Genomic DNA, 24,785 nt, shown 5'->3' with positions numbered 1-24,785 from the left:
TAGTTCCGGAAAATCACTAAGAATGACTAAAAATTGCTCTAAAAAAAGTGTTTTCAGTTTTTAAAATGACTTTAAATTTTCATGTGGTAAAGTAACATGGTATCCTAATTTTTGTAAGCAAATCTATTTTTTGAATGAATCATTTGTTTACTTTCATGAACTTTCAGCTGGATTCTGTATTGCATATTAACATAATACTTTAACATGTTATGCTATAAAAATTCAGAACAGAAATTTCCATTTTTAATAAGACTTTAATAAGAAATAAGACTTTATAAGACATGTTTTTGTCTATGGAAGCCTGTTTCTGTTACACAATATAAAAATAGAGAAGGTAACTGACTTTTTATCTCATTATTCTGAGATTATATCTCACAATTCAGACTTTTTGAGAATCACGAGATATAAACTCGCAAGTGTGAGAGGAAAAGTTTGAATTGTGATATAAACTTAGACACAATTTTAAGATAAAAAGTCTTGTTTATTTATTTTTTTTTGTGGCAGAAAAAAAAATTGTGAGATGCAAACTCAAAATTGTAAGAAAAACGTCAGAATTGTAAGATATAAACTCAGCATTTTGAGGGGAAAAAGACTGAACTGTGAGATAAAAAGTTGCAATGACCTTTTTATTTTATTTTTAATTTAGTTTATTCCACGGCGGAAACGTAACCGACTCGTGAGTACCTCAACGGCACTCGCTTCGCCACCTACTGGCATAGCGAACCAATCAATGAACGAATCTTTTTTGTGAATCGATTCAAAAGATTCGACTCATGATGAATGCAAATCCCTACTGCTGAGGCCAGAGAAGCTGCAAGGGTTAATGTGAAAGTCGTTTCCTGGTTGGAGGCAAAGGGCGTTACAGTCAAGAGGAAGCTGTCAAGCTTCTGTTTGAAAGCAGAATCGGCTCTGTCACCTATAACACCTCAGTGGAGTGAATGAGAAGCGGATACGGGACAATAACGCCACTGCTCTGTTGCTCCTTTAATATTGCGTAACGCGCGATGCTGCTATGCGAACTGCCAGCTGATATTTAACAGCTCACGGCGGCCTGATGGAGGGGACGGTTGCGGCTCTGAAAACATCTTAGCACCGCAGATCGGACACGGAAGGGATCGAAACTATCCAGACAATTTTCACCAGTGATCTGCTGCTGGCCATCGGTAAGGGAAAGATCGTTTGATTTCGCACGGCGCCGCGCCGCTGCTTGTCTATTCAGCGCAAAACAACCCTGACTGTTTCTCTGCGGTTTATTTACAGAAGAACAATTTTTTTGGCCTACAAAGGAGTAAACAGAGAGGATGGCAGGCCCCGATTCCCCGCAGCAGCAGGTTGAAGAGAAAGCCGAGCAGATAGATGATGCCGAGCTGGCGTTTCAGGGCATCAATATGCTGCTCAATAATGGCTTCAGAGAAAGCGACGAGCTCTTCAGGAGATACCGGTAACATTCATGTGCATCTATGATTTTAGAATCGTGTATATTATAAAATGGGCTTTTTTTGTTTGCATAAACGGGAGCCACATAATTTGGCCCGCTGCTTTTATTTCTATTCGTTTCCAGTATATGACCACAATATGGGACATGGCCTCAATACAATTTGAACTGTTATAAATTATATATATATATATATATATATATATGATAGATAGAAATTAATATAATTAATATGTGTGTGGTATTTAATTGCTTAAAATAAAGTCAAATATATCCTTTCTTTATTTTCTGTTTCTGTTGCAATAATTTTTCATATTTGATTTCTTTATTCATTTAATAAAAATGTCAGAATAAGTAACTGATTTATCTTAAATTAGGATTACTTGAGTGCTAGCCATTTCGGGACAAAATGTCGGTTTGCAGATGGACTAGAATATAATAACTATTTGTTTTTGATCATTTATTCTGACGTTAAGTAAGGTAACTGTTAAGTAATGTGACTGTTAAATGCTTGTTGAATTAGAGGATTAGTTCACTTCCAGAATAAAAACTTCCTGATAATTTACTCACCCCCCACATCATCCAAGATGTTCAGTCTTTCTGTTTTGAGGAAAACATGCCAGGACTTTTCTCCATATATAATGGACTTCAATGGTTGTCAGAGGGCTGAAGGTCCAAATTGCTGTTTCATTGCAGCTTCAAAGGGCTCTACACGATCCCAGCCGAGGAATAAGGGTCTTATCTAGGGAAACGATCAGCCATTTTCTTCAAAAAAAAAAAATTTATATACTTTTTAAACCACAAATGCTTGTCTTGCACTAGCTCGACTTCATGCATTACGTAGTCACGATGGAAAAGTCACGCGTGACGTAGGCGGAAGTACCGACCCAGTGTTTACAAAGCAAACGCGCAAAGAAAGTCAAATGCCCTTTACAAAAAAAGGTAAAACAACGATGTCGAACGATTTTGAAGTTGGAGGAGAAAATGAGATGGGGTCTTCCGCACATCGCGGTTGGAAAAGGTTGGATACTGACTTTTGATGGGTTTAAACATCATGTTACATTAATTGTATGTTGCAAAATAGTTTATCAAACATATTTTATTGGTCTCACAGTAGAAATAATGGGAATTGTACCTAATTCAGCCAGACCTTTTCGTGAGACCACAGACAACAGATAAGTATAATGACGGGTATAGATGAATGGCTGTTTGCCTGGTCTATGTAGCCCTAGGCATGGGTGCAAACTGTGCACAATAATCATCATATAAACACATGGAGATTATATTGTGCATTATATGAGATTAGAGAGAGAAAATTAAAAGTCACCTGGAAAATCCAGTGGAAAGTCTTTTTTTTTGTGTGTCATTTTGAATTGTTGCTGATTTACAGATGAATAATAGTAATTAAAATGATATATTTTTTCCCTTAAAACACATATATTGCATTAAACCGAAGAGACATGTTACTAATTCATACGTAAAGCCTGAGGATTTATATTTCAGAGAAAACTGCTACTTAAACCATTCTTAAGGATACAGATATTCATGGGTATTGAGTTTAATGGTATTAGGAGCTTAGTGCTTTGGCTTTATATGTCAGTAATTCCTTGTTTAATGCAAAATATAATCTTATGAGCAGGCCTGAACAGAGTTTCATAACATTCACAAAGCTGTATTAAATTTTTATATTTATTTAAATTTTAAATATTTTACGTATATATTAAATATTTAATTATATAGTATAACAGTGTATTATAGATCATAATATTTAATTTTTAATTTAATAATATTTAATCATATATTTATAAAATTTTAAGGCACATTTTTATTTTACTTTCAGCTAACAGCTTTTTTTTATGTATTTTTTTATTTACACCTCTAGAATTTGTTTTTCTTCTGGAATATTATTATATATTTTTTTTCAGAGGCTAAACTTGTGTTATAGTGCAGTATCCCATGATTCCCTATTCTGTTTGCAGGACCCACAGTCCGCTGATGAGCTTCGGCGCCAGTTTCGTCAGCTTCTTGGTAAGTGAACTCCGTTAAATGATTTTTAGTTAGTACTTCCAGTACGTTTGACACAAGAACAGCTTCCTAGAGAACTGAAAGTGCCTCGGTAGTTCATGAAACTCCTTTTAGGGTTCCCCCCAAAAATGATGGATTGGCCATTAGAATAGAAATAGAATAGAGAGTGCAAATGTTAGAGGGTCAAGTTTGTTAATTAAAAAAAACAAGCAGATAAAATTAGAAGCAGCATTAGAATAGAGAGTGCTAGAGTTAGAGGGTCAAATGAAGATGAAAGAGATGTGATTTCAGCCGTTTCTTGAAAATATTAAGGACTCAGCTGCTTGGATTGAGCTGGGCAGGTCATTCCACCAGGAGGGAACAGTTAATGTAGAAGACCATGAAAGTTTTATCATAGGTAGAATGCAAAATTTTTCAATACAAGCATTTCAGTCAAATGTAATTTATGCAATATTTCAAACCTTTAACCCACTTGGGAAAATCAAACCATGGCAACAGTTTAAAAGTAAGCTAGCCCAGTTCTGTGGAAAAAACGCGGACTTGGCAACCCTGCATCCAACAAGAGCTACCGAGAATAAGGAGAGATGACTGACAAGACCATGCTAGAGTATTTGCTGCTCAACAGATTCTGAGCTCATTGACAAATATCATCGATCGCTCAGGCATGGCACCGAAATCTGCGTTCGGATTCGGTTCTAGTACATACCGGTTACATAGGTACCGGTGCCATATTGGTACCGGGTTTCGGTACCCAACCCTACCATACAGTGGCATGCTGGGCAAAACAACACAAATAGCTGTAGTGGTAACATCAGCTGGGCAGCCCAAGGTGGTTTTCTTGTGTAATTAGTTTGACATCAGCCCATCATTACTAGTCTATCTCTGTTATATCTGTTATGTTACACAGTCAGCAAATGCTCTCATTCGTACTCCAACCGCAGTCCTGTTTCCTGCAGCACTGCTCTCGTTTCATCCTAGCCTTTAATAGGAGTTTTTTATTTTAGAGGAGAATAGCAAGTGTTTTTACAATTTTATTATACATTTTTATAGGATATTTTTCCATGAAGTTAAATTTTACTTTATAGAATAGTAATTTTTTTTTCTACATTTTTATAGAATTTTTTTCCCCCATAAGTGAAATTTATAAATTTGTTTATTTATTTCTTTATTTTTGTTTCATTTGATAGGAGAATTGCAAGTATTTTTTATTTTATTCTACATTTTTATTATATTTAATAGAATATTTATTTCCCTGAAGTGACATTTTATTTAATAGTTAATTATTTTATTTTATTTTGTCTTATTTTATTTTATTACTTTATATGAAAAAATATTTTATTTAATAAATAAACAAACAAACAAATAAAAAATGTATAAATGAAATAAATAACAATAAAATAAAATGTAACTTCTGGAAAAATATTCTATAAAAATGGCTATTCTCCCATGAAATTAAATTTCACTTCATGGAAAAAATTTCCTATAAAATGTAGGGGGAAAAAAACAAACAATTGCTATTCTCCTATAAAATAAAATTAACAATTAAAAAAAAAAAAAATCCTCTTCAGGGAAAAATTATCCTTTAAAAATGTAGAATAAATGAAAATGAAATTTTTAAATTATTCTTTTTTTTTAAAGGATTTTTTTTGGCTGAAGGGAAGTTTTAATTTATTGTTATTCATTGTATTTATTTATTTATTTTACATTTTCTTATATTTACATGATATTTTTTTCCGTGAAGTAAAAATGTTTTTTATTTTTTATTTTTTAAAATGTTTTTGTTTTATCTTAGTGCCCTTAATGTAATAATAGTAATGCGTGGAACAGTGCATAGCACTCTATTTCTGCAGTATATAGTATGTTTACAGTGCTTAGTGTGCATGGAATACCCAAAAGGCGAAATGTTTATTGTTGTGTAATAAGTACTGTTTCACATTCTATTTAAAGAAACAGTAGGAGGTGTTTAGTTTAAACTGTGCAGTATGCAGTATACTGTCCTTGAGTTTCTCATCAAAAGTTGAGGAACGGACCTTGTCACAACCTCTTATGTCAAGGCCGGTGCCCCAGGATGTGAATTGTGGTGTCAGCATGATGTGGTTTGGGCCTTTGGCGTGGCATGACCGATGCTAGTCAGCACTAATGTGAGGGATTTCTTTACCAGAAGACCTTCAGAGGCGTCTGGGTTATTGTTTAGCACTAGTGTAGTTGCCATGGTTTAGCTTTAGCTAATAATAGACACATTATATTATAAGAAAATGGCATAATATAGAAGATATAATTACATTGTGCAGAAATAATAGCCATTGTTGAGTATTGATGGCTCATTGTGTCTTCACTGCTAGGAAAGGTTGTTTCCCGTCTGTTCTGTATTTTGCATCTGACTTCCTTTAATAATAGTACCGTTTTTTGTCGTGTTTTATAAAAGTCTTGTTATGGAAAGGAATCCCGTGCTAAACAGAAATTTGTTAATGTGTGAAACTTCAGTTGTAAGCTGGTTTAGACTAAACCATGTGCTTAATGAATAAAAGTAAATAAACAAGTATGGGGCTGCATTATACATTGACATAAAATTGATATTGCGGTATGGTTGTGATTTGAAATAAGTAAATATGTGCAATACTGGTTTCAGAGTGAAGTTAGGCACTGTGTTCACATTTTTTATTAAGTATTTCATTTTTTTATTTTACATTACAAGAATATTACAGTTTTTTTATATTGTAATTTAATAATAATCAATATAAAATTATCATTTTATTATTTCATAGTCCTATTGAATTGGTCCAAAAAATGGTTTCAGGGTGAAGTGCGGCACTGTTCATTTACATGTTATTTTTATTAAATATTTGAATTGTTAACATTTGACAGTACAAGTGTATTTCAAGATTTCTTTTATACTTTAAATAATAATCACAATAAAATATATTTTTTAAATTTAAATGTTGTATTCCTATTAAATTGGTCATAAACAATAATAATAAAAAAAAAACTTTCCAAAATTGTTCAGCCCTAAAGTATGGTTCACACTCCCAAAAATTCCTTAGAGTAAAAAATAATTTTTTAGCTTTTTTGTTGTTATTTTTATTTTCCATGCAGATGCATTTCCCAACAAAATCACCCACTCATTCTAGGATGATTAATTCTTTCCAAATATAGCTATTCAAGTCATCTGGTAAAAAATCCTGTGTTTTTCATATTGCAATATATATCGTTTGCAATGTCAGTTTTTTTTCCAATATCATGCAGTCCTAATATTTGTCTGATCATAGAACGCCATGATGACATTCGAGGAGGAAAAAATGCAGATGGCCAGCGACGATCTGAGAACTACTGAAAAGCTTTGCGAGAGCGACAACGCCGGCGTCATCGAGACCATCCGCAACAAAATCAAGAAGAGCGTGAGTTTGTTTGCATGAGTGTGAGGCAGCAGGACGGACTGAATCTGTTGGCCAGATTCTTCACATTAACATCTTGGTTTTTAACTTCGCGACAGATGGACTCGCAGAGATCGGGAGTGGAGATTGTGGATCGTCTTCAGAGACAGATCATCGTGGCTGACTGCCAGGTTTATCTCGCCGTGCTGTCGTTCGTCAAACAGGAACTCTCAGGTGGATTCCACATGTTTACATTCCAAAAATGCTGAATCGTGGAAAAAAACCGCTTTGAACGTAATCTGAATGCCAGTGTGTTGAGGGGGAGTAAACAAACTTGAAATATTGAAGGGGAGAGAAGTGCAGGTGTAATGTCATATTTACTTTATTCCATTTTTTCCCCAGAATATTAAGCAATGTAATTTTTTAGATTTTATCATTATTATTATTATATATTTTATTTTATTTATATTATTGAATATCTTTAATTTATATATATTTTTAAAATCATTAATTAATCATTAAATTGATATTAGTATTAATAATAATTAATATTATGAAAACTGATTATTTTTATTTACTTTTTTATTACCGTAGGTATACACAAATTTGGATGATTAAAAACGATTCAGCTTCTCATCAAATATAATAAAAGGCACAATCATGCAGTTATTTTTATTGTTTTTATTTGTTTTTCATTGTTGTGTATAACTGAATTTCTGTAATTTTATATTTTTATTTGAAAATGAATATAAAGAAAATTATTTTAATTTTTATTTGTATTATTATTTGAATTAATGCATACACAAATTTAAAATGATTAAAACGACTCCGCTTGTCACCAGAACTATTGAAAGACTCAATCATGCTTTTACTTTTACTTTTTTGTTTTTATTTTTATTGTATATTTGAATTTCTTAAATGTTTATATTTTTATTTGAAAATTAATATTAAGAAAATTCAGATTTTTTTTTTATTTTTATTTCCATTTTAAATTATTTTTTAATTACTTTAAGTATGCACAAATTTGGATTATTAAAAACAATTCAGCTGGTCACCAAAAATATTCAAAGGCTTAATCATGCAATTATTTTATTGTTTTTATTTGTTTTTCATAAACATTTCCTTTCATTTAATGTCATTATATGACCTATCACCCCTCAGCATACATCAAAGGAGGCTGGATCCTCCGCAAGGCCTGGAAAATGTACAACAAATGTTACAGCGACATCAGCCAACTGCAGGAAGCCTGCCGCCGACGCTCCTCCGACCAGCAGGGGGCGCTGGCCTCCGATCAGGACAATCACAACACGTCAGCCGAGAGCGGCGGCCGGGTAACAGAAGAGGTTCTGGACCGTCTGAAGGGTTCTGTCAGCTTCGGCTACGGGCTCTTTCACTTGTGCATTTCAATGGTGCCTCCACACCTGCTCAAGATCGTCAACCTGCTGGGCTTCCCTGGAGACCGTCACCAAGGTCTCTCCTCCTTAGCATACGCCAGCGAGAGCAAAGATATGAAGGCGCCACTTGCCACGTAAGACAATGTTTTTTTTGTTTTTTTTTGCACCTTAGCAATTTCAATCCAGCCTTTGACATGATTATGTCCCCACTGGATGCAACAAATGCCTCGTTTGTAATGGGTTTTAATGTTTTTGTCTCTTCGCTCCGGCCGAGACACGGCATCAACAGTATGGTGAGGGGCGTAACATTTCCGTCACACGCTTGAGGTATTCGGCCAATCACAACGCACTGGATAGCTGGCCAATCACAGCACACCTCGCTTTTTCAGACCGATGAGTTTTGTAAAAATCGACGTGTTTCAAAAAAACGGGGCATAGAGGAGAAACAATAATGTACAGTATGTGGAAAATAATGTGTTTTTTTAACTTTAAACTGCATAAACACATTTCAGTACACCAAATACACCAAATAATGTTATTTTTTAGCAGCATCATATGACCCCTTTATTTATGAGCGTTTGCAGAAATGTTTAGCGCTCATACACCAGAAGAAAATTCCTCACTCCTGATATACTGTGCAGTGACGTGAATTCGTGTGCGAGCACATGCTGGTGGTTTCACACTGGGGTTACATAATTGATGGCATCTGAAAGGTCACAATTAGAGATAAAGGGCATTAAATGGAAAGGTCATGTGAGCATGTGCAAGCAAATGCTACCACAGACTCATCCGTTACTATTAAACATGTCATAAAGAATTGAACAAGTAAACTATTATGAGAAAATGTGAATTTTGCTCAGCTAGCTCAGTCAGTAGAGCTACAGACTTTAAATCACACAATTGATTTGAATCCCGTGGTGAGTGGGAATTTTTCATATGCAAAACTGTCCAGCTGTCAAGTTGGTTTAGACTAAAGCTGATTTAGACTAACCCCAGATCATTAGACTTTTAAAATGGCCAAAACAAAGTATACTTATGTTGAAGATGGAATTTGAGCCATATTTGGAGAGGTCTATCTTGGAGCAACCATCCATAACACTTCAGCAACCACCAAAAACATCCTAGCAACAGCCTAGCAACCACCCATAACAATCTAGCAACCACATAGCAACATCCTGGCAACCATCCATAACACCCTAGCATTATTTGCAGCAAGACCATCCATAACACCTTATCAACAGCAGCTACATAGCAACGTCCTAGTAACCATCCACAAGACCCAATCATTATGGCAGCGAGACCATCCATAACACCTTATCAACCACCTAGCAAGAGCCTAACAACCACCCACAATATCCTAGCAACGGTCTGGCAACCACCCAGAACAATTTAGTAACCATCCACAACACCCTAGCATTATTGGCAACGAGACCATCCATAACACCTTATCAACAGCCTAGCAACCACCCAGGACATTCTAGCAAGAGCCAAACAATCTAGTACCACATAGCAATGCTCTGGAAACCATCTACAAGAGCGCAGCAACCACCCAAAGCATCCTAGCAACAGCTTAGCAACCACCTGAACAATCTAACTACCACATAGCAATGCCCTGGAAACCATCCACAAACCCTATCATTATGGCAGCAAGACCATTCATAACACCTTACTATACATTTAGCAACACTCTAGCAACCAACTAGAACACCTTAGTAACAGCCTAGCAACCACCCAGAACATTCTAACAAGAGCCGAACAATCTAGTACCACATAGCAATGCCCTGGAAACCATCCACAAAAGAGTAGTAACCACCCAAAGCATCCTAGCAACAGCTTAGCAACCACCTGAACAATCTAGCTACCACATAGCAATGCCCTGGAAACCATCCTCAACACCCTAGCATTATTGTCAGTAAGACCATCCATAACACCTTATCAACAACCTAGCAACAGCCTAGCAACCACCCAGAACATTCTAGGAAGAGCCGAACAATCTAGTACCACATAGCAATGCCCTGGAGACCATCCACAAGAGTGCAGCAACCACCCAAAGCATCATAGCAACAGCTTAGCAACCACCTGAACAATCTAACTACCACATAGCAATGCCCTGGAAACCATCCACAACACCCTAGCATTATGGCAGCAAGATAACACCTTAGTATACATTTCGCAACAGTCTAGCAACCAACCAGAACACCTTAGCAACAGCCTAGCGACCACCCAGAACACTCTAGCATTATAGCGAATTTAGTGCAGTTAAACATCATTCATATTTCCTTCATAAAATGTAAATATCTAGTTAATTGTGATCATTTCTAAGATTTTTTTTAATGTAATTTTTTTAACTGCATAGTTCGTAACCGCTCTTTCAGCTCTCTTTAGGCACATTGTTCTCGATAGTTGATTGCCAGAGGCTGACAGATTGCGCAGCAGCTCTAATAATAGAGATGAATTTAAGCACACTTAATCCAGCCCGGGGCAAAACCCTCCCAATTTGTTCTTCAGATGAATAGATGCTGCTTTTTTCTAATCGGTGCTGCTGTAGCACTTTGTACACAAGCAAATATATTGAAATATATAACCAAACACAATTAATAAACATCCAAACTGTGTTTTTAAATGGATCGGTGCATTCTTTTCTCTCGTTTTCTCTCTCAGTTTGGCTCTTTTGTGGTACCACACTGTGGTGCAGCCCTTCTTTGCTCTGGATGGCTCTGACTCGCAAGCTGGGATCCTGGAAGCCAAAGCCATTCTGCAGAAGAAGGCGATGGTTTACCCAAACTCCTCTCTCTTCATCTTCTTTAAGGGACGGGTGCAGAGATTAGAGGTGGGTATGCAGGGATTTCACATTACGGTATCACATCGACAGTGACATGAAACCAGCGCAGATGCTTGGTGCTTGATAATCAACTGCCATGATTAAATCATTAAAATAATAGTGCTGTTTATGCTTCACTGATATTTAATTACTATGCAACCACCACAATGACTTTCTTCATGTAGTGGGTGTGTTAGATGCAATGGAAGGCATCCAAAGCCAACCATTAATATCACTCATCTCCAATACAAATTATACACTGACTACAATGTGAAATTTACATTACACTAGAGAAAAACAAATGTCCTTCTAATACAGCATGACAGTGATTCATGTGTCCCGACTTAAATTGGGGCTCAGGAACATGGGGGGGGACGAAATAATTATTATAATTATTAATTATTCAAAAAAAAATTATAAACACTGTGTTATACTCAAATGTTACAATATATTCTAAACAATATTTATTGCAATATTTATTATAATTTGTTTGTTTTATATGTGTATATATACACACAATCATAGAATTAACAATTTTATTATAGTGTTATAATGAAATATTACAGTAATATAAACAATATTTGTTGCAATATAGCTAATATTTATTATATTGTATTTTATACATGTATACAATTTTTTATTATAATGTATATGTAATAGTTTATATATGAACTAAAATGTGAACTAATAATGATTATTAGAAAATACTAATATAAATATATGTAAAATGTAAAAAATGAATCAACTATTAGACAATATGTAATAAATGAATAAAAGTGTTTATAAATGTAATATTTTACATAAGCATATAAATTATTTGTATATTATAAATAACAGAAAATACAAATAAAAATGTAATATCTGTATCTAATTTTTCATATATATAATGGATTTTTCTTTTTCTTTTTCAGTGCCAAATCAACAGTGCGCTGGCGTCATTTCAGGATGCTCTGGAATTTGCCTCCGACCAAAGAGAAATCCAACACGTGTGTCTCTATGAAATTGGTACAGATCTGAACTCGTCTTACTTTTCAGCAGTAGTACAGTCTTTTATCAAATATTTTTGTCCAATCTGGTTGAAGTTTGGCCTGGCATTTAGAGCAACGTATGCAGTTACTCGTATGCACAAACTTTCCAACCAATTTATAATTCAGTGTTTCATTTGCTCTGGATTTGCAGGCTGGTGCAGCATGATAGAGATGAACTTTGAAGATGCTTACAGGTCGTTTGAGCGGCTGAAGAATGAATCCCGATGGTCACAGTGTTACTATGCTTACCTCACTGGAGGTCCGGTTATGTTCTCTGTCAAACTCTTTGTCAAATGTAAAATTACTGTTTTAATAAAACCTTTTACATCTCAACCCAAAGTATGTCAGGGGGCTTCTGGTGATCTAGAGGGAGCCAAAGCTGTTTTCCAAGATGTCCAGAAGCTTTTTAAACGCAAGAACAATCAGATTGAGCAGTTTGCACTGAAAAGAGTGAGTTAGCTAATAATTCATTTTTTGCAGTTATGATTTCACATTTTAAACTCATGATTTCTATAATATACAAATAATTACTTTTTATTAATAATTATGCTTATGGAAATTTTGAATTTCCATACCATTTTTATTTATTTATCTATTATATTAGTATTAATAAATTAATTAATAAAAATATTGTTTTACACTTGTAGTATTGTGTTCAAGTTTGTTTCGCTATGATTTTAACTCCTAACTATAGTTATTGTAATATAATGAATGTATAAACTATTTGTGTGTGTATTTTAATATATAATTAATTATATATAAATTTGTATTTTAAAATTTATAATACAAAATAGTATTATAAAAAATAGAATATATATATATATAAATCATGCATACATTTATGGTTATTAGAATTCATAATACAAAAATAATTAATCATTTTATATTAATGATAAAAAAGTTTTAATTTATATGTGCATAACTATGAATTGCAGAGAAATTTGTATTTGTAATTTTGATTATATTAATAATGTAAATATATTACATTTCTAAACCTGTTTATTTAATTTTTATTTTTAAATGTATCATACATTTTCTTCTGCTTTGTTTGTGTCACTAGGCAGAGAGGCTGAGGAAAGTCTCCCTTACGCGAGAGCTGTGCATTCTGGGTGTTGTGGAGGTGCTATACTTATGGAAAGCTCTTTCAAACTGCTCTTCCTCCAAACTCCAGCTTATGAACCAAGGTAAGAGCGGCGGGATGAAAAGCGTCCTGTCAGTCAGCTCTGAGCGCCTCTTTTCCCTCATGATGACCCTGATCTTGATGCTGTATTCAGTGCTACAGGGGCTGGATGAGCAGTCGAGCCTGGGCCTAAAACACCTGCTGCTTGGTGCTATTCAGAAATGTCTTGGGAATATTAAAGATGCTGTTCAGGTTTGTTCAGTCTCATCAAGTTTGTTGTAACGCATTATGTATGCAAACTAAAGTCATTTACCTATACATATCTTAAAGGTACAGTAACGGTGGAAAATGTTGCATAATAGTTTCTAAGTACATTTTACAAATAGATTTCAGAGCATAAATGCTACAAAATGCAGCACTTGTTGGCAATTTTATCTTGTTTATCCTCTCAGATACTGTGTTTAATACTGATTCTGTGTGATTGTGTTCACAGTCGTTCCAGCTGGCAGCGCAGGATGAATACGGCCGTCTGAATAACAGCTATGTGCAGCCCTATTCCTGCTATGAGCTGGGCTGCGTGTTACTGGCTAAACCGGAGGTGAAGCGCATTCCAAATCCCTTTATTCTCAATTTGAAGGCACTGTATTGAAATATTTATGCATTCATCAGCTTCCAGTCGACTCCATTTTAATCCCAACTCTTTATGTTCAGTTCAAACAGTCTTTTAGGCTGCATTTACACCAGATCTGGATGCCCAAATCAGTTATTTTAAAAGTATGCATTTACACTACACAGGCTTAACTTGACGTGGCTCAATGCATTAGACAGTGATATTAAAAGACGCAACTCTGCACACACTATTAATAAAGCATACTTTGTATTGAAAAGCAGATGAGATTTCACCCGAATGAATCGAGAGTCTCCACAACAGTTAGCGATAGATCGAAGCGCTGATAACAGCGGCAACGAGCACTCGGCATGATTTTAAAAGCACCACATTTCAGCGCCAGATCGCCTCTTATTTAACTCAAACGAACAAAATGAATACTCTGCTAGTCAGCTAGAGAGGTTTCATTTGTAATAGATATATCTGTACTGTGAGATGTTTCAAAACCATTTGTCATCCAACTGGCATTGACGGGAATATCTGATCTGTCTGCTTACATTCATATCAGATTTATTTCCACATATGAATGAGGGCTGAAACCGATCTGAGTATATCAGAATCCGTGTGCTTTTTTCCTTCTTACACGGTCGTGGGCCATATCTGATCTGTGCCAAAATCAGAATTGGGTCACTTGAACCATGCAGTGTAAAAGCGGCCTTAGAATACATTTGCATTGAAGTGTATTATACAATTTATTCTGAAAATACCATTTCAATGATTAACAAATAGAATTACCAAACTTTGCTCCATAAATTATGTAACATTTCTTTTGGAGCCAGTGGTATTATTATTGTTGTTGTTGCTATTATGAATAATAATATGAATAATAATAATAATCACACCAACACCACATGAATCTCAAAGTGTGGTGCTTATATATTCTCTCTAATTTTATTAAATTAAATGGAGATTGATATTGAATATTTGTGTTTGTAGTATAAACATATATTTTTGTATTTCTAAGTACACTTAATATTGTGTATTGTAATTTATAATATACAAATAGTGAATTATATGTATAGTATTAATTATATAATAACATCATTAATAATATGAACGTTATGTAGTATTTTCTAATTTATTATTTTTTTCATAATAGTTATGAGTTTGTTTCTATGTAAACTTTAAATATAAATTAAAATATATATATAAACTAAACATAAACTAGAATTATAAATATTATATATATCTCTGTGTGTATAAACACACATAATACACATAATTGTTTTAAAATTGTAATTATTAAGAGTTTGAGTTTACGTTTTATTTTAATATAAACTCATAATAACTATAATTTATGAATATTATATATATTATATCTGTGTGTGTATATATAATACACAATTTGTTTTTAAATTAGTTATGAGTTTGTTTTAGCTTAAATATAAACGTATAATTACTATAATATAATTACTTAATTTATGTGTATGTAAATACAGTGAATTTATAAACCATATTATTTATTTATACAGTATTTTTGATAATTCATTCATTTGTGATCATTTTTAAAATAAGTATTATTTTCAGTTATAGATATTAGGAGTTCAGGTTTTAGTTTATATATTTATATATAATTTACATAATATATCATTTAAAATATTTTAAAATGTTGTGGAATTATATTAAGATAAATAGAGAATTATATTGTGCATTGTATTTATTAAATCTATTTATTGGAATTTATTTATTTATTTTTTACTATTTTTTAACATATACTTGATTTCTTTCTTTCTTTCTTTAATCTTTTAAATTAATTTCATTTTTTTCTTTCTAAGACCCTGAGTAAAGGAAGGTCATTGCTGCTTCAGGCCAAGGTAAGACTGTAAGACATCAGCGATTGGTATCTTGAATACGTCAGTAAATTGCGTTCAGGTGGTGACTAGCTTTGCTTGCAGGAGAACTACGCCGGGTACGACTTCGAGAACAGGCTGCACGTCCGCATCCATTCTGCCCTCGCCTCCATAAAGGAAGTGGTCCCTCACTGACCCATCCGTCCCACCTCAGAAGAGCTCTTGTCCAGCACTTTTTGAAACGAAAGCCATTTGAAGTAATCCAGCTTTTCTGGAGGGAGAAACTGAAAGTCAGCGGATTTCAGGTGACAGAGGACGAGTTTGCCAATATTTTTCAGCCTAGTAGTGAAAAGGTTCAGTTTTCATGTAGCTGTTGGTCCCAGTGATCTAATCTCATTTTCATGTTCACATTTACACCCACGTCATAGTGCAGATCCACAGATTTTGTGTGTTCAGGATTGATCTGCAGAAGTGCAGGAAAACATAACTCTCACAAAGAAACACAAGAGTAGACCAACTGGCTAGATCCTTTCCCAGAGCTTGCGCTATCATACAAAACACATTAGCATGGGATAGAACTCTACATTAGATAACATTTAATACATAAAAATAAAATGTATATTGTGTAACCCTTTATCTCCAAGAAATAGTAGTATCCAAACTTACCGATAACTACCTGTATGTCAAATCAAGTTTGTATGCGTCTGGTGTAATGGCCGACCGATATGAGACCGAAATGGCCATGCTACGATTTCACTGAAATAAATGTTTAATTACATAATTAGTCCAATTTGCATAAAATCTGTGTTCAGTTAATTATATTAAAATGTATTTTTACTTCAAAATTATTATTATAGTTAATTATTTATGATTCAGTAACACTATTTTACAGCATCCTTGTTACTTTCTATAATAATTAGAGTAAATTCTGCTTAATTATATGCAACTAACCCTAAACCAAACCTTGACTTTAAGCAACCGTAAGTGTTAATTAATATTACTTTAAAGAAAATTATATATATATAATAATAATTATTTATTAATTATATATTATTATTATTATTTATACTAATTATTATAATATATAATAATAATAAAAAATTATAATATGTAATTTTCAGTCAAATATTACATTTTATGTGTGTATATCGATAGATAGAAAATCACTTATAGGATTAAAGAACTTCGCTCCATAAATTAAAAATACAAAAATTCTATAAAATCTAACATTTGTATGTCTTTCTTTCTAAATAAATAAAAAGTGCCGCTTTTTTATTCAGCCAAAATGGTCAGATATTGGTTGTTGAATCAGTCTGATATATCGGTCTGTCATTAGTCTACTTGAAGACGCTTTTGCAGGTTAAAACGTATTGCATTCAAGGTTGGCTGTTTTCATTGTATGTATTGCAAAGTTTCATTTTAACACTAAACCATGTGTTCCCTTTGTAACCCTTATGTACGTGGGATATAGAACATATTTCATCAAATCTGCTATTCTGTGTATTAAGTTCGAGAACAGCAGCTTAACTTTCAGTTAAGTTTTCATTCTCATATCCTCTGCTGGTCAGCAGATATTTTCTGAAGTGAAAACCATGCACAACTATCTACTGGTCTTCCTCTGGGCCAGAGGAGGTCATTTCATTTTGGACCTTGTTTTTGACGAGCCGTAAGTTGTATTTGTTTTTTTTGTGCCAGATGTTCTGTAATATTTTTGGCCCAGGCTTATCGTTTTATAGACTTTTAACAGCACATCAGTATCTCTTTTTGATAATGTCACCTCTGAATAACTTGAATTGATTTGAGTTGGTGTATATATTGTGAAATTGTTGTGAAACTTGCACCTTCTTCTTTTCTCGGCCCATAGCTGTAACGTCTGTCCCACCTTTGGGCTTTATTCACTACTGTACGTGATTCCCTCTGGTCTCTCTGTCAGTAACTCCAGATGCTCAAAACATGTCTTCACTGTGAAACGTGTCAATATTGGATGTGCAGGGTATTTATACCTTGTGAGGACAATAGAATTAGGAAATTTCAATAATAAAATAACGAAATTTGCCATTAAACATTGTACGTGAGATTATCTGAAATCCCCCATCGTCAAGCCGACCAATCTAAAAACGCTGATGTGGCCAAGCCGATGCCAGTGGCAAGCCGATGGTCGGTCCAATTAGGACAGTTTACACAATTGCTAAATCATTTCTCACACCGAATTAGTAATGGGATATTTTGTGAGATTTAAAACAAGAGCGCTGGATGAAGTGGAAAAAAAACTTGCAAATGTCTGTCATTTGACCGCAACGAAGTGGCACTTTATTGTGTGTGCAGTTTAACTACTCTGCAGGTAAAGGTGAATTATTTCCATTTAAATGTAAACCCTTTATATTCAGAAGGATAAACATTTAAATATGACAATCATGTTTTCGTTCTGCACTGCTGTTTTACATTTTTGTCGTGCTAACTCATTCAGCTTAACATTAACGGTTGTAAGCGCATATATTGTATTAAATGCTCATACACTTTTTGTAGGTTTTTATTTTTTAGATGTAGATCTAAATACAATATTTAATGCCTTTTATGCACAGAATTATTCTGCTCATCATCTGTAGGCACTTTTGTTTTGATAAGAAAATATACACACACATGTAACACACAGAAAATAAACTGATAATGGGGTTAAGAGTAGACCGCATCAAGTGGTCAGTACCGCTTCATGTTTCTGACCACCTTTATACTTTAAAAATGTAAAAATAGATGAATAACTAACTCATGATAAATACATAATTTAAATAAGATTGTTATATTATAATATAACAAAAGACATTAGTCAATATATTAGTAACACCACAGAGGCATCTCTCTAAATAAAAATCAACATCACAACAAAAAGAGCAGCAGAAATAGACACACTGTCCTAATACTGTATTGTACGTGGAGAATAGAAACTCTGAATTTTAGTCATTTTCACAACCAGTTGTTTTATACCACATTCCACACTCAACACTGTGGGAGTGTTCCAACTCAAGAAATGCCAAGTTAATTTTTAAGCCAATGAACCGAAAACAAAACGGACTCAGACTTGAGCCTTGTGGGACACCCAAAATCTACAATTGTTAACAGATCTTAAAAAAAAAATTCATAAGACATTTTTCATAAGACTAAAACAGAACCATTATTGCTATTACAGTACACTGATATTACTATATCAAGCCCAACTTGTGATTATCATCTTTTATATGTCACAATCTGTAGTTCCTAAAACCCTTGGTTATTACATATGCATTTAAATATGAAACAGTGTAAAACTAAATTCAGTAAGCTTAAATTACAGTTCTCTCTTGAAACAGTGTATTATTTATGATATTTGAAATGTTCACCTGGCCAACAAGCACAGGGTGCACAGTTTTATAGTTACATTTTGGGTAGTCTTGACTATACAATTTATAGGTTCCTGTAGGTCAGTAGATGTCTGGTAATTGGGAATAATCACGGTCCCAGTAGCCATTGGAGAACAGCCAGTCCTGAGAGCCGTTGTGTGGATTTGGACCTTGATGAAACCACCTGTTTCAGGCAACGAGAAAAGGTTCAGTTCAGCAAACACGTAAAAACACTGATTATAATGGGATTGTTCTAGTTTTGTCACATTGAGTCGCTTGGGGTCAGCTCAACAGCCAAACGTGTCAAAAAAATGTTTCTTTGACCCCTATTAGAATAGTCTCGTTCTTTGTTCAATAGATTCGGTGGAGCATTTGGCTGTAACACTTAAACCAGGTGTAAAGTTTCAACCTGCTCTCGCAGTAGAAGGCCAGAGAGCTCTGTTTACAGTCTTATTCCACATTAAAAATAGATTGTCTAAGGGAGACATAAAAAAAAAACAACAACTCATTCCTTTGGTGTGAAGTTCCATTTACATATGACAAAAAGACTGTAGATAAGACATACTATGTATACATTTAGTATAATACTAGTATTAAAAGTTCTCTAGTTGTTTTCCATCATAAATTATCTTTAAATAGTCTTTGAAAGCTCATAATGGTGAACCCCTATACACAAAACAAATGTTTTACTATCATTATGTATGGGACTATTGTTACGCATGCTGTTCTACCACAAACATCCTGTCTTGTGCTATAATTACAGACTGTGGATAGATCCCAGTTGCTCAAGGCAATTAAATTACGATTCTGGAGTGAAACAGTTGAATGCAAAAGACAGAGCAACAAAGCAAGCATCAAACCTGGGGCCAGAGGTGACGTTTCTGCTCACCGCAGCAAAGTCAGAGGACAGATGATAATGGCAGAAGAAATGAAGGGGAAAATGGGGTTAAATGCATAGGACAGTGTCTAGTGAACCAGGGCTAAGTGCCGTTAAACATCAATGAGTTACTTAAGTAGATACTGTTAAGCTATGGATGAAAATGGTCTAATAAAATTTAGTATAAATAATAGAATTTGTTATGCAGTTAGTCACAAGCAAACCCTAATATCACAAAAAAGTGTTACATACGCATCTTAGTTACTACAGTAATTTTTACTGCTATTTTACAACATGTTCATCAAAAAACTAAATGAATGATTTCGAAAAGCACTGTTTGAAGGAGATCCCATATTAATTTATTATGATTTTTGAGTATTAACGATAACTGTAGTAGGGATGGGCGATATCTTACCGTTTGCAATATACTGGCAAAAATTCTCCCCACGATAAGAATTAGTCTTCCAGCGATAATAATGATAAAACCTAGGCCCTGTCCCAAATCACACCCTAAACCCTTGCGGTCTTCCTCTGAGTCCACACTTTAGTGACGTAATGCCACTTTGACTGTCGGGTAGAAGTCTGCCGCGGAGCTCGCCTCAGTGCGGGTTTTGGCAGAAGTGCGCATCAAGGGCGCATAGCAGCTGCAAAGGCCCCACGATAAGAATTAGTCTTCCAGCGATAATAATGATAAAACCTAGGCCCTGTCCCAAATCACACCCTAAACCCTTGCGGTCTTCCTCTGAGTCCACACTTTAGTGACGTAATGCCACTTTGACTGTCGGGTAGAAGTCTGCCGCGGAGCTCGCCTCAGTGCGGGTTTTGGCAGAAGTGCGCATCAAGGGTGCATAGCAGCTGCAAAGGGGGCGCTCGCGAGCACCCTTCTGAAAGCTAAAATGACGAATGGGACACCCTACGGTCTCATGGACCCTAGTTGTTGACATATTTCTGTGGGTGACCGTGCGGAGTGACATGGCGGAAGGCGGGTGTGAAACTGAGGAGGAGTTTACAGCTAAATGAGGAGCTGCCTGTATAATCTGAAACTGGTTCGGCCAGGGCTGTACAGTGCAACAAAAAATCGGTCTGTGCAATGATTAAATGCACTACAGTAGCACATTTGCGGTACAGTTTTGCATGTGTAGGAGTTTACAAACCTGTTGTCCAACAAAGAGATTTATTGACATACTTTAACTCCAAATTCACTTCATAACATCAGTCGAATGTTTGAAATAACTTATTTTTGTGACCAGACGTGGTTTCATATCACAGAATGAGGCAGAAATCATACTATTTTATGGTATTCTACAGTGATAAAGGCTATGTCGATTCGCATTATAAATATGCTTTATTCTTATAAAAATACCCAAGATGGCTTGAAGAATACAGATAAACGATATATTGGCATAGTCATGTGTTTATTGTCTTCATGTTTGATCAGTTTAAGTGTTTCTATCTTCTTTTTTCTCAGCTACAGCGATAGCTGGATACCTTTGTCCATATTAGGGATTTCCTGGAACATCATCAGTTCTATTACTTTTGTGGAGTTTATGCACAAGGGCGCATGAATGAAACAGACATTACATTACATGTGTGCTCACAACACCCTATTTTTGGAAAAAAAACAGGAAAGATAATACCTCTCTCTAAAGAAACAAAGTTTTTTTTTTGTCTCTCAGTGGATGCATATGAATTATCGTCATTGATATCGTTATCCCAATAAATACCAGAAAATGTTGTGATATAGTTTTAAGTCCATATTGCCCATCCCTAAACTGTAGTAACTTTTTGAATAAGCAAACCGCGAAATGTGAAAATACGAAATATTTCTGCACCTCATCTTCCACTCATCATCCGACTTAGAGCGGTTCTTACGTGCCGCCCTCTGTTTCTCCTCCAATCTCTTCTTCTCCTCACTGGCCAGGTCTAAGATGTTCAAAACGGAAAGTTATTCAACCTCTGAATATTTAAATGCAGCTCATTTGTGATAGGTTCTAAGGATATAAAGTATGACTTAGAAATATCATCAAGACATCATCAGCAATGGCACAAAGTGGTACATGGAAACACACACACCGATGTCTCCGTTCTCCATGGCTTGTATGTCCGGCCTCAGTCTGCTGTCCGTTTTTGGGATGACCGCTTCAATCTCTTTGTCCAGCTCATTGAGCTGCACTGCGAATGTAGTGAAGTTGTACATCTGTTTTATGCAAATAAAACCAAAATACAGAAAAGTGGAAAATTCAGTTGCACATCGACAGCATTTGTGGCATATTTTGATTACCACAAAAATCATTTCCACTCATCCCTTGTTTTCTTTAAAAACAAAAGTGGAGTTCATGGTGATGCACTTACAATGAGGCAATTTTTGCAGCATACAATTTTGTAAAATTAACCGTAAATTTGTAATTTTACACAGAAAAGGTTTGTGTTTTTTTTTTTAATCCTGTAAACACCTATACTGCTCACGTGTTGTGGCTGTACTACTGAAACCGTGATTATTTTAACGTTTACAAATTCTTCTGTTAAAACTTTTTCTTAACTTACTTTACAGTCATTTTGGGGTTTACGGTGATGTCATGATGCCAAAGTTGAAAAATGTACACAAAAATAGTACTTTTTTAGTTTAAAATAATGCAAACTCTCATATTGTTCACGTCTTGTTGCTATAAAATTGAAACGAATTATTTTAAAGCGCCATTCACTTCCATTGCAAGTGCCTCACTGTAACCCAGATTTTTCTGGGACAAGGATTCCCAGAGCTTCAACTATTCTGGAACGGACCTGGGCAGAGTTTACTGGTCTAGGTGCTATTCTCCAGAGCAACTGACTTCCTGGAATAACCTCTAGTGAATCTCCACCTAGCTGAGGTGTTTCTTCTGAATCTGATGACTGAGAAACACCAAGCAAACAGTTATAAACCATACAGTATATCTCTTTCATTTAAAGCATTCAGCATTATAATTGATGGGTATCTTGACTAATGTCGTATGAAAACTTTCAGAAACACCTGTTTACTGCTTTTCTTGTCTTCTGATGCTTTCTTATCATTCTTCCTGTGGGTTTCAAATGTAGCTGGGTCAACTATGTACATGCATTCCGTCCATTTCCCATAAAGATTGTACACTTTCTTTTTGCTGCATGGAAATACACAAGTAATCAATGTAAAATAACAATGTGGCGATGGCGGGAACATTTATCATGGAAGTTAAACGCTCCAAACAGCTGACCTCTTGTCCAGGATGTAGCCTTCAACCTTATGTAATTCCTTCCCAAAAAGCCCACACGGTTTGAAACTCAGACAGCATTTTTCACCAGTTCTGTTGGCAAATATCAGTCAAAAGGTCTGCATTAGCAAAGTCTGTTAAATTAAACCAGAACTAGTACATCTACTGAGGCTCGTTGACACCTGTGGTTGATAACCTCCACACTGCCGTACTGTTCGATCCACAGCTGTCCCACAATGATGTTGTGGACACAACACGTGGGGTTCGTCCATGTGTATGCCTCATTATGCCTGCAACGAGTTTATTATTTGACAATGGGTCTCAAACAATGGGAATACACACAAAATCTGTGTACAAACATGTTCATAAATCATGATTCATCAATAACTTTCATAATAAACTTGATTCTACATTTACGAAAAACATCTGAAACCTCACAAAACAATGTGTGGATATTAGTAAAGTGCCATCGCACAGAGAGCAGACGCTTACTTGGGAAGTTCTAGAGTGATGATGCCCTTAGGTTCGGCCTCCACACTTTTGCCCCAGAACTTCAGTTTGGGGTAGATGGAGCCATGAAACACAAAGTCCTTCTGCAAACCCTCTGCGTGAAAGGCGCTGATGGGAGGATGGTGGCTCACTTGTTCTGAAATCAGCCGGAAACCAAGATCATCCCTGAAGGTTGAGGAAAAAACATGGTAACTATCCCCAAGAGCACAACACATTGATATATTGATATTCACACAATAAGTAGCATTTGCAATGCTAATGCTAACAAATTAACATTTAAAAAAAGCCCAAAAAAGTCACACTTGCAATGTTAACGATAATGCTAACAAATTAACATTCAAACATTACATTTACATTAAAGGTGTGGTCACATTAGCAAAATTTCACTGGCAAAAGGGGTCCATTGTCAATAGTGTAGCACTGTATGAAGCACAACTCACACAGAAGTCACTTTTAAAAGCAAGCATCTGTTGGTCAACACGCATGACTGAATCTGTTGCGAAATTTGTGTGGGGAAATCTTTCACCCTCACATGAAAATCACAATCGGCTGAATTACTATAGAAATGACTGGATTTCACCTGCAAACATTAACCAAACATCAATAAATGTGACTGCACCTTAATGCTAACATCAATGCTAACAAATTAGCATTCAGATAGGGTTGGAATTTCTCACCTGACTAACTCGTACGTTTCTCCTAGCAGGGGGTTGAAGGGTTTACCCGTTCTTTCCCACTGAGACGCCACCGCTGATACGGCAAACGCGGCCACACACTGGATAGAAAACACATGCATTCGTTTACTTAGAAAATACACATTAGAAATCTACAGGTTAGACCGGCTTTATTCCCGGCAGCTATTAGAAGAGATTTGATAGGACTTTGAAACCATTGAATCCATGAAATATCTGTATAGAATTAGTTAAACAGCCTAAGAAAAAGTTCATAAAATTTAAAACTTTGGCAAATGGACATTGTATTTATTTTTAACTACAATAAGTAATAATTGTTGCTTGGTTTTGGCGATTTTAAGAGCAATGTAGGTTATCGCCAGTATATCGTATGTTATAAAATAAAACAATTAATAATTAACCAGTATATGAATGAAAAAAAACTGTCAAATTTATTAGAAATCTATTGTGATTTTTT

At 35.0% G+C, this 24,785-nt stretch overlaps 2 protein-coding genes across 3 annotated transcripts in view; one reads left to right on the top strand and one right to left on the bottom strand.

Moving 5' to 3' along the window:
- The first annotated feature begins 859 nt into the window (after positions 1-859).
- On the top strand, positions 860-16,609 carry LOC107653643 (tetratricopeptide repeat protein 39C). Of its 2 annotated transcripts, none has more exons than XM_016440417.1 (15): positions 860-1,163; positions 1,287-1,441; positions 3,415-3,463; positions 6,727-6,855; positions 6,951-7,065; positions 7,993-8,359; positions 10,887-11,055; positions 11,958-12,051; positions 12,226-12,333; positions 12,415-12,524; positions 13,135-13,258; positions 13,349-13,446; positions 13,688-13,792; positions 15,637-15,675; positions 15,757-16,609. In XM_016440417.1, the coding sequence occupies exons 2-15, from the start codon at positions 1,302-1,304 to the stop codon at positions 15,844-15,846; spliced, it is 1,737 nt and encodes a 578-aa protein (XP_016295903.1). In that variant the 5' UTR covers positions 860-1,163; positions 1,287-1,301; the 3' UTR covers positions 15,847-16,609. The 2 variants fall into 2 exon arrangements, with proteins under 2 accessions (XP_016295903.1, XP_016295902.1); XM_016440416.1 differs by having other exon boundaries at positions 1,261-1,441.
- Positions 16,610-18,173: 1,564 nt separating this feature from the next.
- Positions 18,174-24,785, bottom strand: part of LOC107653641 (oxysterol-binding protein-related protein 1-like) — a 20,955-nt gene continuing 14,343 nt past the window's right edge. Inside the window, exons 20-29 of the mRNA XM_016440415.1 lie at positions 24,314-24,443; positions 23,619-23,801; positions 23,309-23,416; positions 23,130-23,219; positions 22,910-23,036; positions 22,684-22,791; positions 21,976-22,099; positions 21,735-21,825; positions 19,886-19,906; positions 18,174-19,209 (exon numbers count right to left, since the gene is read on the bottom strand). Coding sequence (XP_016295901.1) covers positions 19,107-19,209; positions 19,886-19,906; positions 21,735-21,825; positions 21,976-22,099; positions 22,684-22,791; positions 22,910-23,036; positions 23,130-23,219; positions 23,309-23,416; positions 23,619-23,801; positions 24,314-24,443 — 1,085 coding nt within the window. The 3' untranslated portion in view covers positions 18,174-19,106. The remainder of the gene's footprint in view (positions 19,210-19,885; positions 19,907-21,734; positions 21,826-21,975; positions 22,100-22,683; positions 22,792-22,909; positions 23,037-23,129; positions 23,220-23,308; positions 23,417-23,618; positions 23,802-24,313; positions 24,444-24,785) is intronic.

The sequence above is a fragment of the Sinocyclocheilus anshuiensis genome, unplaced genomic scaffold (assembly GCF_001515605.1).
Source record: "Sinocyclocheilus anshuiensis isolate Anshui unplaced genomic scaffold, SAMN03320099.WGS_v1.1 scaffold1079, whole genome shotgun sequence".
NCBI lineage: Eukaryota > Metazoa > Chordata > Actinopteri > Cypriniformes > Cyprinidae > Sinocyclocheilus > Sinocyclocheilus anshuiensis.
This window is presented reverse-complemented; position numbering and strand designations above follow the sequence as displayed.

Coding starts and splice junctions, on each gene's coding strand:
- LOC107653643 (XM_016440417.1), top strand. CDS start 1,302: ATGGCAGGCCCCGATTCCCCGCAGCAGCAGGTTGAAGAGAAAGCCGAG. Junction 11,056..11,957: donor GACGGGTGCAGAGATTAGAG/GTGGGTATGCAG, acceptor TTTCTTTTTCAG/TGCCAAATCAACAGTGCGCT. Junction 12,052..12,225: donor CGTGTGTCTCTATGAAATTG/GTACAGATCTGA, acceptor CTGGATTTGCAG/GCTGGTGCAGCATGATAGAG.